At 43.1% G+C, this 12,836-nt stretch overlaps 1 protein-coding gene across 1 annotated transcript in view; it reads right to left on the minus strand.

The window, feature by feature from the left end:
• LOC149435987 (interferon-induced very large GTPase 1-like) overlaps positions 1-12,836 on the minus strand; it is a 60,193-nt gene that overhangs the window by 3,948 nt on the left and 43,409 nt on the right. Inside the window, 1 exon segment of the mRNA XM_089662196.1 lies at positions 5,729-9,876. Within this exon segment, the coding sequence (XP_089518322.1) occupies positions 5,729-9,876 (4,148 nt within the window).

Here is a 12,836-nt window from a genome sequence, read left to right on the forward strand (position 1 = left end):
TTCCTGTAGCGACAAAGCTCCCTCCAATTCTTTCGCTTGTGTCCTTGAAACTGGTTTGGGGAGATATTGCGTGAGGAAGGCCTGTATAATGGTCTTACGTGGCCTAATGTCACCTGTTGGTTTGGGCTGTAAAGGTAGGTTGTATAGGTTAGAGTAAAACTCTTCAAATTCCGCCGCGATTTCCGACGATGTTTTCAGTAGGCGTCCATGCTTGGAATGGAGCTGATAAATGTGTCGAGCTGCCTTTTTAGATTGTAGCGCCCGAGCAAGAAATTTGCCACTCTTATTGCCATGTTCATAGAAAAGCTTCTGTTGTAGAGTAAAATTACGCTTAGTTTTCTTCTCTACGACATCGCGGAGTTGTTGTCGTGCTCGATCTAGTTCAGTAGCCGATCTTAAGGCTATAGATCGTTTATGTGCGCACTCAAGTGAGCGAACTTTTTGCAATAAAGAAGAAAATGATGCTTGAGCCCGACGTTTTCGCGCAGCTGAGATTGACATTATAAGTCCACGTATTACACATTTGTGTGCTTCCCACCGTACGAGAGGGGTCGTTTCCAAGGATGTATTTTCTCGAAAGTAGTTTGTCAAAGAATCACGGATCTGGAGGGTAACTGAGGAATCCGTAAGGAGAAATGGATCCAGTCTCCATATTTTGGATATGCCTGGTGTATCCAGGAATTGCAACGTTATCATAATCGGGTGGTGATCTGAGAGGATCTTTGGTTCGATCGAGGCAGACTGCAAGGTATTTAAATCGTTTTGCGAGAGAAAGAAGTAGTCGATTCTAGAGTGGCGTTTGTGAGGAGCAGAATAAAAGGTATAATCTCTGTCCGAAGGGTGAAGGGTACGCCATGTATCATGAAGGAGAAGGTCTTTCAATTCAATTTTGATTTGTTTGAGTGCTTGGAACGGTATGGAGGAAAACCCCGAGGACGTATCTTCCAGTGGGTTCAGAGCCACATTAAAATCGCCTCCCAGAATCAGGATACCCGATTGAAATGTAGCAAGTAACTTGGTGATTTTACGAAAAAAGCTTACTTGTGCAGTATTGGGACTATAAACATTGACTAGGGTAAGCGGTTTATTAAAGAGGGTGCCTTTGAGAAAAAGGAACCTGCCCTCGGGATCTTCAAGAGACTCAGCAAGTTCAAACGGGAGCGTTTTAGAAAGCAAAATGGATACCCCCTTAGCTTTTACTTCCGCATTAACTGAGTGAAATGCCGTGGGGTAGTTAACATTAGAGAATTTAGGGACTTGGTCTGCTCGAAAATGAGTTTCTTGGACAAAGATCACATCTGCACGTAGGCTCTTCATATAAGTGAGTAGTTGCGAGCGTTTTTCAGGCACATTTAGGCCCCTTGCATTGAGAGAGGCCACGGAAAGTGTGCGAAATGACTGTTTAGATGCGTGTTTATTAGCCATTATGAAATCTACACGAACTGGTTGCTGGAGGGCTATAAGTGTACTCAATACGTATCGCTGAGGCAGGGAGAGGAAGGGGAAGGCGAAGAGAGAAAGAGAGAGAGAGAGAGAGAGAAAAAAAAAAAAAAAAAAAAAGGGGGGGGGGGGGACGACGACAACAAGGGGGTATCAGAAGAAAAAAGATTAATATAGAGTTTCTAAACTGTTGGAATAGAAACTAAATTATAAAGGAACAGAGTCAAAAAATTAGGTAGAAAAAAAGATAGAAGTGTCAGGTGTGTTTCATATATGTCCGTATGTATGTATTAATCTATGTTCCTTCAACTTCCTTTAAAACTCGACTCCAGAGGCAGAATAGTCCAGCTATTCTATCTCATAGTAAAGCTCCTATGGAATGGTTGTTTGCAAGACGTTGTGTGAGAATCTCGAATAAACTGTCGGAGAGGTGTCAAACCCAGAAACGGCCGTATTAAGAATATACAGTATAGTTCTAAAGAGGCCTAACTCTCCTGAATAAAAGTTGTAGAGGGGGAGTGATCCAATATGATGTGTCCTTGACACATATACGTAGGTGGGAAGTAGCTGACTTGTATCGAGAGATAAGTGGAGTGTAACAGGGGAGGGATGTATGCTAAAAGTATTATATGCAACATCATGATAAACTCAAGGTTGTAGGTAGTCACTTGGACCCTATCAAGGCTCCTAAACAGTGATGTGCAACAATAGGTGTAAAAGTGAATGTATGCCAAAGGAGAAGACCCAATATTTAAAACTGTATGACATAACTTGGACAGACATTGGAAATACGTCATGCAATTGAGCGTAACCTATTTTACCATATACATATTATGTTATCACGAGTCATATACAATGCAATCTGTGATCTGTCATTTCCTAAAAGATACTTTAAATCGTACCACATAAACACTCGAGTCACTCGAAAAGGGTCTGCATAGGTCATATCAATTTCGGATAAAGATAGCTACTGTACATGAAAAAGTGCATGGCAGGAGCAACATAATCCCATATGCCGAAACTGAGATGTAAGCCAAGGGCCAAATATCTCCTGAAACCGTTTTCCAAAGATAATGTAAGTAATAATCCCAACTGAGGGATTCTAAGTAGTGTTAAACACCCCATCGCCTACAAAACAAAGATAGGTTGCTGGGGAAGAAGCATCTACAATCTGTGGCCCAACGAGTCTGCGACAAAGTAGAGCAGCTAAATGTATAGGGCCAAATTGCACCCATCCACGGAGTGAACTATACATGTGAAAATCATATAGTATGGACTCATACTCCAAATCAAAAATACCACAGTACTCACATCTAGTTAGGAGGTATGTAACATATCATAAACTGAATTGCAGATAGAGGTATCCCAAGAGTTTTGTAAGACCAACATAATGTAAGGAGAGCAAATAAATAATGCGAATAGACTATTAATATGATATTAGCATTGATCTAATTAAGAGACAAGGGTCAGAGGCAAGCACGTACAGCAGTACACCAAGATGGTACGAAATCCCATGAATCCAGATTATGGTATTATTGTTTAGGATGCTTCAGGAGAGATAAACACATCTCGGTACACTACTGATCCGCACAAGCCCCCATCCCCCGTCCCACCAAAGATGGTATGCACAAGCGTATAGGCTAGTCCCGAGGCAATTCAAGGCTTATGGAGAATTTATCTGCAAGATCAAGTCAAATAGCTGTTCAGAACCATAGTATTGCGCACTAGCCAAGCAAAAAAGAGCCCTTCAATACCAGCAGGTACACAACCAATAGCTCCACAGATCCCAACATCACTCTTTCATAACACAAATAAGGATACCTCAGCCCTTACATGCCTACAAAACGAATATATATGATCGATACATATTACATATATGAAGCTTGGCAATGTGAAGCGATACACATACCCTTGAGAAGTACAGGTGATGTTAGTTATGTCACATAAAGGAACCGTGGATAAAAAATAACAAAACCTGCTCGATTCACTAGTAAAGCAGCCTCAGACTGTGGGGGTGTTTATACTCATGAGCATGAATATCAGAAAACGGGAAAAGGTCATTCATGACGCGCCTTACGGTGTGCAGGCGATGCTGGTAAACTGTCATCATTAATAAGCCTTCTTCGTACCGGGGAAGTTGAAGCTGGGTGTGAAGATTTGCGTCGTCTTTCTCCAGATAAGTGGCCAGCAGATTGTGCTTCCATGGGGCTGTCATCTAGCTGCAATTGTAAAGAAGAAGCACTGGACCAGTTAGGTATATCCGGTAAAGGGATATTCAAGGTTTCACAGAATGGTGCAAGGTCTTCCGGAAATCTCATGAGAGCTGATCTCCCCATATGTGTTGCAGCAAGACCAAACGGAAACTTCCAACGGTAGGCGATACCTTGAGAGCGAAGTAAATCTAGTAAGGGGCGCAGGTCTTTCCTACGTTGCAGAGTGAGATGGGAGAGATCCTGAAATAATTTAATTTCCGTTTCCTGGTAAAACAAGCGCTGTTTGTCCCGAGCTCTACGTAATATTTCCTCTTTAAGTTGAAGTCGACTAGGCAGCAAACTATATCTCTCGGTGGGTCCGTGTCTCTGCCTTTGGGACGTAGGGCCCTATGGAGACGTTCGATCTCAATAGGAGATTCATGCGGTCTTTCCAAAAGATCATTAAAGATGGTTAAAAGAACTTGGGCGAGCTGCCCAGACTCTATTGCTTCCGGTACACCGCGCACCCGCAAGTTATGTCGTCTTCCCCTATTATCCAAGTCCTCAATATGACGATCGAGCTCTCTTAGGTGCATTGAGTGCGTGTCAACCTGCTTGCGCACCTCATGAATAGCAAGGCCTTGCATACTAACTTTATCCTCCACTGCGTCCAGCCTATGCGCCACTGCCTGCAGGTCAATATGTAGCTCAGCTATTGCCGCTGAAAGAGTCCCTTTAATATCTGATGCAACCGCTTTCAAATCCCCGATGGTGAGAGGGGGAGGTTCGACATGTCCAGGTATGGCCGCTGTTGTGGCAACTGTTGTCAAACTAATAGACTGTGATGGAATCTCCTTTGTAGGCGAATGTAATGGTGATGCAATAGAAGAGGATTCTGCGTGATCCGGAGTGTGAGACCGGAATAGCTCCGGGATACTGCGATTAGCAGGACCACCTGTACGGCGAGGGGATCTGGAGCGAGGAGTAGTAGCTTTCTTGTCTGCCTTCCCCATGTTTGCGTCGCCTCTCTGTGAAGATTGCGTAGCCCCACCTACGTGTGTCAAGGCTCACGGTATTATATTGCCATTTTCTTTGGGGTCAAGCTGGATCCCCCAGAACAGATATGTGAAAATGAGAATAGGTAGTTTACAACAGGCCCAGAATTGCACTATATGCCTCAGCGTGCAGGAAAGGATAAGCGAAACAGGGGGGGTCAATGGTTTCTGCTGTGCGGACGTACGGATACAGGGATTACCACAGCCTTCCCCTTATATGAATCTGTATGGGACGTCTTCTATAGGCCTATCCTCAGCACAGCTACCTGTTGTAAAGGCTGTAGCAAGGCCTCTACAATATGCCGATATTTCCTGGGTTTGTGTGGGGGGTGACCCAATGGATCGGGAAGTGCTGGCAGTTCTCTGTGGGAGAAGGAATGTACTCGTGGATAATATGTCTCCCTGGACTGAAAATGCACTCAGCCTGTACCCTGATGGAAGAGGTCCTGGGCTCACTAGGCCTCACTACTCCACACCGCCCCTGTTTCACATATGGGGGGAGGGAGGGTGACACATATATTCCTGTCGTCCCGTCTGGAACGGAGGGACGACAGGCGGATCGTTCACTGAACGAGTGGGAGGGGGGGCGACCAGTCCTCCCCCTTCCCACCTCTGCCCCGCGTGCTCTGTCACCACCGATCGGCCCGATGTGAGCCGGAGGACTCCGCGGCTCCACCCGGCCGCAACAAGGCCACACCCGGTCACTGCCTCCGAGTGGCGCCAACAGCGCCCGAAGCTGCCCAGCAGGGAAGTCGAGGGAACGGGTGAGTCACGCACTCACTCCCGCCCTCTGATGTATGGTGGATGCCGGTGAACTCCGCGGCTCCACCCGGCCGCAACAAGGCCGCACCTGGTCACCGCCTCCGAGTGGCGCCAACAGCGCCCGAAGCTGCCCAGCAGGGATGTCGCGGGGACGGGTGAGTCTCACACTCACTCCCGCCCTCTGATGTATGGTGGATGCCGGTGGATGAGGAGATGAGCCGTCGGAGCTCCAGTTCAGGCGACTGGTCCGATCGCCATCTTGGACACGCCCCCGACCGCCTGTATTTCATTTGGGGAAATCACTAAATCGCATTTAAGCTCCTCACACACGCTTTTCAAAAAATCTGCGATAGATGAACTTGAAAGACATTTGTCTAATGTAAGAACATTTCTTACTTTTCTGTTTAATTCAGAGATAATGTTTTCCAGGAGTGGTTTTAATGTTTCTGAGTTTGCATATTTATTTTCAATGTAACTAAGGATCCAGGCTTCTGTATAATTCTTATATGATTCAATAAACATGCAATATTTCTGAAATGACATTTCATTCAGCAGCTCCTTCATTAGAAAACTTTGAAAAAAGCTTCTGGAGCAGAAAAGCATTTTCTCTGAACTTATTATGTCGGTCACCATTTCCTTTCCAAGATGCTTAAAAACATGGTCAGTTATTGCTGGTTTAAGACATCTCTCACAAAATTCTTTGGCTTTGGTCTGGCTCATGTCTTTTTCCTGAAATGTGTTGATAAATGTTTCTAAATACTGAGGCTTTACTTTCTCCAGACAAAGTTTTGGATCGTTCTCTATAATGAACTTGTCCTGCATCTTCTGAAACTCTTGGGATGCTTTTCCAAGAATGTGCTGCTTGATACCCAACTCAAAATCTAAAGAGTAATGAAGACTTTTTCTCTTTTGGGAAAGCTCTTCATTGATCATGTGGAGCAATCCCTGGCAGTAGGTGTCATTATAATCCTCCATGAGGTCCACCCTCTCTCGGACATAGGTGTCACACTGTCCTATTAGAGAGTCAGCAAATTCTTTTAACTTGTCATAAGGCTCATTTTTTCCTAACCCGAGTTTATTTAAGGCCCATGTGATCCTTCCAGTCTCAATATATTTGTCATGCATTGTGAAATTAGCTTGTACACTAGAGTTTAAATTTTTTATATTCATTAATTCTTGATTTACAGCTGCTCCTTTGCTACCCATGTCATTTTGTAAGTGGTTAAGCAGAGATGTGCTGACATTGTGTTTTGTTAATTTCTCTATCTGTAGACCTTCCAGTGTCCTTTCCCACATCCACTCAAATTCCTGATGTAGATCTTCATCACTCAGCTTCTGCTTTTTCTCTCGACACCTCTCAAGGAGATCAGTGATTTTAACTTCAATTGATTTCTGATAACTGCTCAGCATCTCCTGAATCTTAAATTTTCCTTTCTGGATAGAAACAGCCTCATCACACTTTCTAAGAGCATTTCTTTGTACTTCTTTTCCCAGGGAATCTATGCTCAAAACAAAATCTTGTTTGTAACGTTCTATAAGATGAACCTTTTCATTTTTATCTTCAAAATAGCATTCTAGCAATTCTGACATCTTGTTTTTTTCATTATTTAACAAACTGTTGAGTTGCTGTGTAAATCTTGAACGCAGTTCCTCATTTAAGTTTTTTTCTGACTGATTCCTAATATCTGTCTCCGTCTGGATCATCCAATCATGGACGGCTTTTTGGAAATCCCATTCCCACTGTGAGAATTGTATACACAGTTTATTATAAGCTTCTGCCACCAGGCTGTTTTTGAAGCTGAAGATGAATTTCTCATGTTTGACAGCGCTCCATAAACTTCCTATCCATGTTAAAAATTCAGGAATGTTTACAGGATTGTGCAGTGAGTCATTGCTTGACATGAATCCTAATAAATATTTTTTCAATTCATTTACATGCTCACTGTACCCGGAATTTACTGGAGCCATTGGTGGGACCCCAAGCCAGAGTCCAGGAATGTACCAATTGTCTTTTTCTAGATTGTAATCCATCACATCACTGAAAGTTTTGATCTCACTTTTCCTCTCCATCTCTGCAGCTACTTTTGTCATTTCATTCAGATGCTCCAGAAGTTTCTTCCTGTCTCTCATGTTCTTGTCATGAGCAGACACATCACTCACGTTCTGATGTACAAACTGGCAGTTGGGTCTCTTTCCTATTTCTTTCATTCTAAGAAAAGCATGGACCACAATCTGTAAGATATCCTTCATTTCTGTTGTATTTTCCATTGACATATTGATTATAGTGATATCACTCAACCCAACCACTAGTGTGGCCAGTTCATTGTCATGTTCATAACTGCCCTCCAAGGAAGCCAACTCTGGAGCTTTCAGCCCCTCAGTGTCAATCACCAGGATGAAGTCACAGCCCAACTCCTTCTGGAAGTTCTCTTTCACATTAAGAAGAGTCATGAAGGCTCCTCGTGTGCATCTTCCACTGGCCACCGGGAACTGCAGACCGAACATGGTGTTGAGAAGAGTGGATTTTCCTGTACTCTGCACTCCCAGCACAGTGATTACTCTCATTCTGCATTTCCCCCCTGTTTTGGTGTCCAGCTCATTTAGAACATCAGATAACCACCGTAGGGGAATGTTGGAGGCATCTCCATCTATTAGCTCCAATGGGAAACTATTCAACAAGAGATTGACAGCAATTCCTGGCAGTCCAATAAATTGTTTTTGGCTTTTATGTATTTTGTTTTCTTTAGCCATGGAACATTCAGCTTCATAAAACTGTCCCATCTCACGTAGGAAATGTTCAATTCCTAAAGAACTGTCAGAGATTTTTTGGTCTATCTGTCTGAGTTCTTCCTTATTGATTAAGAGATCGTTACATTTTTCTTTGTATTCAGCTTGAAGATTAGAAAGATGATTTCTAGCAATTGAATCGAGTTCAAATTTCATCCATTTCAGAAAATATTGTTTCTCAATCTCAGACAAATGAGTGATTGCATCAATAAAGAGCATCAAACCATGGGGCAGATCATGCTTATGTTGTTCCTCATGCAGTGAAATACGTTTCTTCATCAGTTCATCTTGATAATGTTGTGTGTCTTTACCACCTTGCTTTGTCATTCTGCAAAGTTCCTTTTCCACATTAGATAACTGTCTCCAGAGATCTCCCTGTAACTTCATAGTGATGTTCTTATACTCAGACACGTTTGTTATTTCTTCTGTAATTCTCCTGGCAAGTTCCCTGGCCTTCTGACATTCAGGAACTTTCTCATCCACTTGGATGTCCAATCCATGAGTTTCTTTCTCAAGGTCTCTCATTTTATTTTCTTTTGGCTTACCATTTAAGAAATTAATAATAGTACTTTGTAGTTTTTTTACAAATGTCGCCTCATTTGTCGTGCCTGCATGTATTATCACATATGATTTTTTCATCTTTAGAACTGGCATTAAGTCTTGAAGGGTCTTCTGTGTCTGTGTACTCACAGTTTTGCCAGGACCGGGAGTGACAATGAAGTAATACTGGGTGTCAGTGGTAGGGCAGGATGATAGCAATCTGAATTCTCTCTCAGAAATATCCTCAATGAATATAAACACAGCTGATGAAATTCTTGTCAGAAACCTGAACTGGTCCCTGTTGGTCTCCAGGTCTCCTCGTAGGTTGGTCACTGCGATGGGTTCTGGGAAAACATCAGATGTACCACAGGGAAAATACCAGGAAACTTCTACCAGTCCATCAGATATTTCCCTCTTAATGTTTCCTCCATCCATATTGTCATGTATGAAGAAGTTATTATGTAGCTGAGGTGGATTAAGAACTTGGTTCAGGATTTTTGATTTGGATAATTTGTTTTTTCCAAGTCTGACAAAAGAGAAGATTGGCATGGAAGTATTCACCACATTTTCTTCTCTGAACCCTTTACTGTCCGCTAATGACTGAGGTCTCCACTTCTTCACTATGTCTCTCATTGCCCAAAGCAGGAGGGTGCAGTGTGACCCGTCACCAGAAGGGAGCAGCAGAGGGGCAGCAAACTGGCACATGGACAATTTGGTAACAATCTCTTGTTGCAGAAAACTGTCTGAGCAATGCAGGAGAAGACACAGGACATCCAGGGGGTGAACAGAGGCTGAGGAATTGTCACCTGTAATCAAAGAAGCATTAAATGGGTTGTAATCATCATCATCACCATTATCATATATGTCAACACCAGTAGACTGTTCTTTCTCAAGAAGAATGTCTCTTGCAGCCCTGTTTAAGGCCATGAGTTTCCTTAAGTAATTCCAGGGAAGATCCTCTATAGTTTTAGGAGGTTTGTCATACACATTATCTAAGCCAATACCCAAGATATCCCCCAGAGTCAATTTTGTAGTCAGGTTTGGTTCCATGTTCATTTTTTCTGCAAACTGATGAAAGGTAGTTTTTCTTGTATGAAGTTCTGTAAGAAATAAAATTTTAATTTATTATATGTTTCTATATTACCAGTCTACTTGCAACATTGTAATCAATTGGAAAATAGGGATACGGTAAGAACACTACTACAACTATAGTAGCCTGTGATCAGCCTACGCAAGGGTAGAGAGGGCCTAATTTATGTCTGAAAGTGGAGAGCTCAAAAAGGTATGAGTGTTATATTCCTCCAGTAAAATACACTTGATTGCTGGCTTTAGGATTTAATTTTAGTGCCGTCTGCTTTTCTGTGTACAGGTGAAACTCGAAAAATTAGAATATCGTGCAAAAGTTCATTTATTTCAGTGCAGCAACTTAAAAGGTGAAACTAATATATGAGATAGACTCATTACATGCAAAGCAAGATAGTTCAAGCCATGATTTGTCATTATTGTGATGATTGTGGATTTGGGGTTTTCATGAGCTATAAGCCATAATCTCAGAAAATGAGAATATTCCATGCAATCAATAAAACAAGGATTGTACATAGAACAATATCGGACCTCTGAAAAGTAGAAGCTGCATATGTACTCAGTACTTGGTTTGGGCCCCTTTTGCAGCAATTACTGCCTCAATGCGGCGTGGCATGGAAGCTATCAGCCTGTGGCACTGCTGAGGTGTTATGGAAGACCAGGATGCTTCAATAGCGGCCTTCAGCTCTTCTGCATTGTTCGGTCTCATGTGTCTCATCTTTCTCTTGGCAATGCCCCATAGATTCTCTATGGGGTTCAGGTCAGTGGAGTTTGCTGGCCAATCAAGCACAGTAATCCCACGGTCATTGAACCAGGTTTTGGTGCTTTTGGCAGTGTGGGCAGGTGCCAAGTCCTGCTGGAAAATGAAGTCAGCATCCCCATAAAGCTCGTCTGCGGAAGGAAGCATGAAGTGCTCCAAACTCTCTTGGTAGACGGCTGCGTTGACCCTGGACTTAATGAAGCACAGTGGACCAACACCAGCAGATGACATGGCTCCCCAAATCAACACAGACTGTGGAAACTTCACACTGGACTTCAAGCATCTTGCAGTGTGTGCCTCTCCATTCTTCCTCCATACTCGGGGTCCTTGGGCCTCTCTATTCTTCCTCCATACTCGGGGTCCTTGGGCCTCTTCATTCTTCCTCCATACTTGGGGTCCTTGGGCCTCTCCATTCTTCCTCCATACTCGGGGTCCTTGGGCCTCTCCATTCTTCCTCCATACTTGGGGTCCTTGGGCCTCTCCATTCTTCCTCCATACTCGGGGTCTTTGGGCCTCTCCATTCTTCCTCCATACCCTGGGTCCTTGGTTTCCAAATGAGATGCAAAAGTTGCTCTCATCAGTAAAGAGGACTTTGGACCACTGAGCAAAAGACCAGGTCTGTTTTTCTATAGCCTAGGTAAGATGCTTCTGACGTTGTTTGTTGTTCAGGAGCGGCTTGACAAGAGGAATACGACATTTGAAGCACATGTCCAGGATCCGTCTGTGTGTGGTGGCTCTTGATGCACTGACTCCAGCCTCAGTCCACTCCTTGTAAAAGTCCCCAACACTTTTGAATGGCCTTTTCCTGACAATCCTCTCCAGGCTGCGGTCATCCCTGCTGCTTGTGCACCTTTTTCTTCCACACTTTTCCCTTCCACATAACTTTCTATTAATGTGCTTTGATACAGCACTTTGGGAACATCCAACTTCTTCTGCAATTACCTTTTGAGGCTTTCCCTCCTTATGGAGGGTGTCAATGATGGTGTCAGGTCAGCAGTCTTTCCCATGATTGTGATTCCTACTGAACCAGACTGAGAGACCACTTAAAGGCTCAGGAACCCTTTGCAGGTGTTATGACTTAAATATCTGATTAGAGTGGGACACTTTGAGCCGAGAATATTGCACCTTTTCACAATATTCTCATTTTCTGAGATTGTGGATTTGGGGTTTTCATGAGCTGTAAGCCATAATCATCACAATGATGAGAAATCACGGCTTGAACTTTCTTGCTTTGCATGTAATGAGTCTATCTCATTACTGAAATAAATGAACTTTTGCATGATATTCTAATTTTTTGAGTTTCACCTGTATATATCTACTTACTCAAGCCAACTTAGTTCTGGCTGAGCACAAAAAAGGAAACTCCCCCACCAGGGTACACAGCACAGACTCCGCAGACCACTATGTTTCAAAGTGAAAGTTGAACCACAAAGTAGTCCTGCCTCCACCTGAAGTCCATGGAGTGACACATTCAGACTGAATGGCTACAGCTTGTGTTCAGACTACTCAAGTCACACATGGGAAAGCTTCTAATCTGGGATCTATGAATGCATTATAGTCTGCCTACCACAGACCCTCAGTGTTTAAGTAGTTTCAACTGGGGTACATTATAGATCTTGTCAGAGGAGTAACTAGAACCCTCATGGCCCTGGTGCAAGAAACCATGAAGGGTCCTCCTGACCCCTGGCTGGGGCTCCTCCCTTTGGGCCCAGGGCCCTTTCCACTGATTCTGGGGCCCTTTACTCTCATTACGGGACCTTTTCATATATTCTGCAGCAGGCCCACTTCATGCTGTCTTGGGCCCCTCCCACAGTAGCCGGGGCCCAGTCGGAAGTGTGACCTTTTTGCCCTGGTAGTTCTGCCAATGGGGTCGGTAGTTATTAGTTTATTATTTTTTACCATTATATTTTATTATTTTTTTTTTACAATTTTTTTTTTTTCGTTTACAAACGGTTTTATTGTATATGAGACTGTAAAACAACAGTACATTTTCAAGTGATACTTTCAGTAAAAACAAGGCATTTTTGAAAAGTACAATACAGAAAAGTATATTAACATTAAAAAAAAGAAGAAATAGAAAAGAGTAAATTACGAGTGCATGAAATACGTAAACGATAAGGTAAGCTGAGTGATACATCTGTCAACAGTATATGTCAGTCAACTTTCACTGAGAATGTTGTTAATCATGCAATAAGTGTCTACAATCTCTCCATGACT

This window comes from Staurois parvus, unplaced genomic scaffold, assembly GCF_062004578.1.
Source record: "Staurois parvus isolate SC_StPar_1 unplaced genomic scaffold, SC_StPar_1.0 ptg001435l, whole genome shotgun sequence".
Lineage (NCBI taxonomy): Eukaryota > Metazoa > Chordata > Amphibia > Anura > Ranidae > Staurois > Staurois parvus.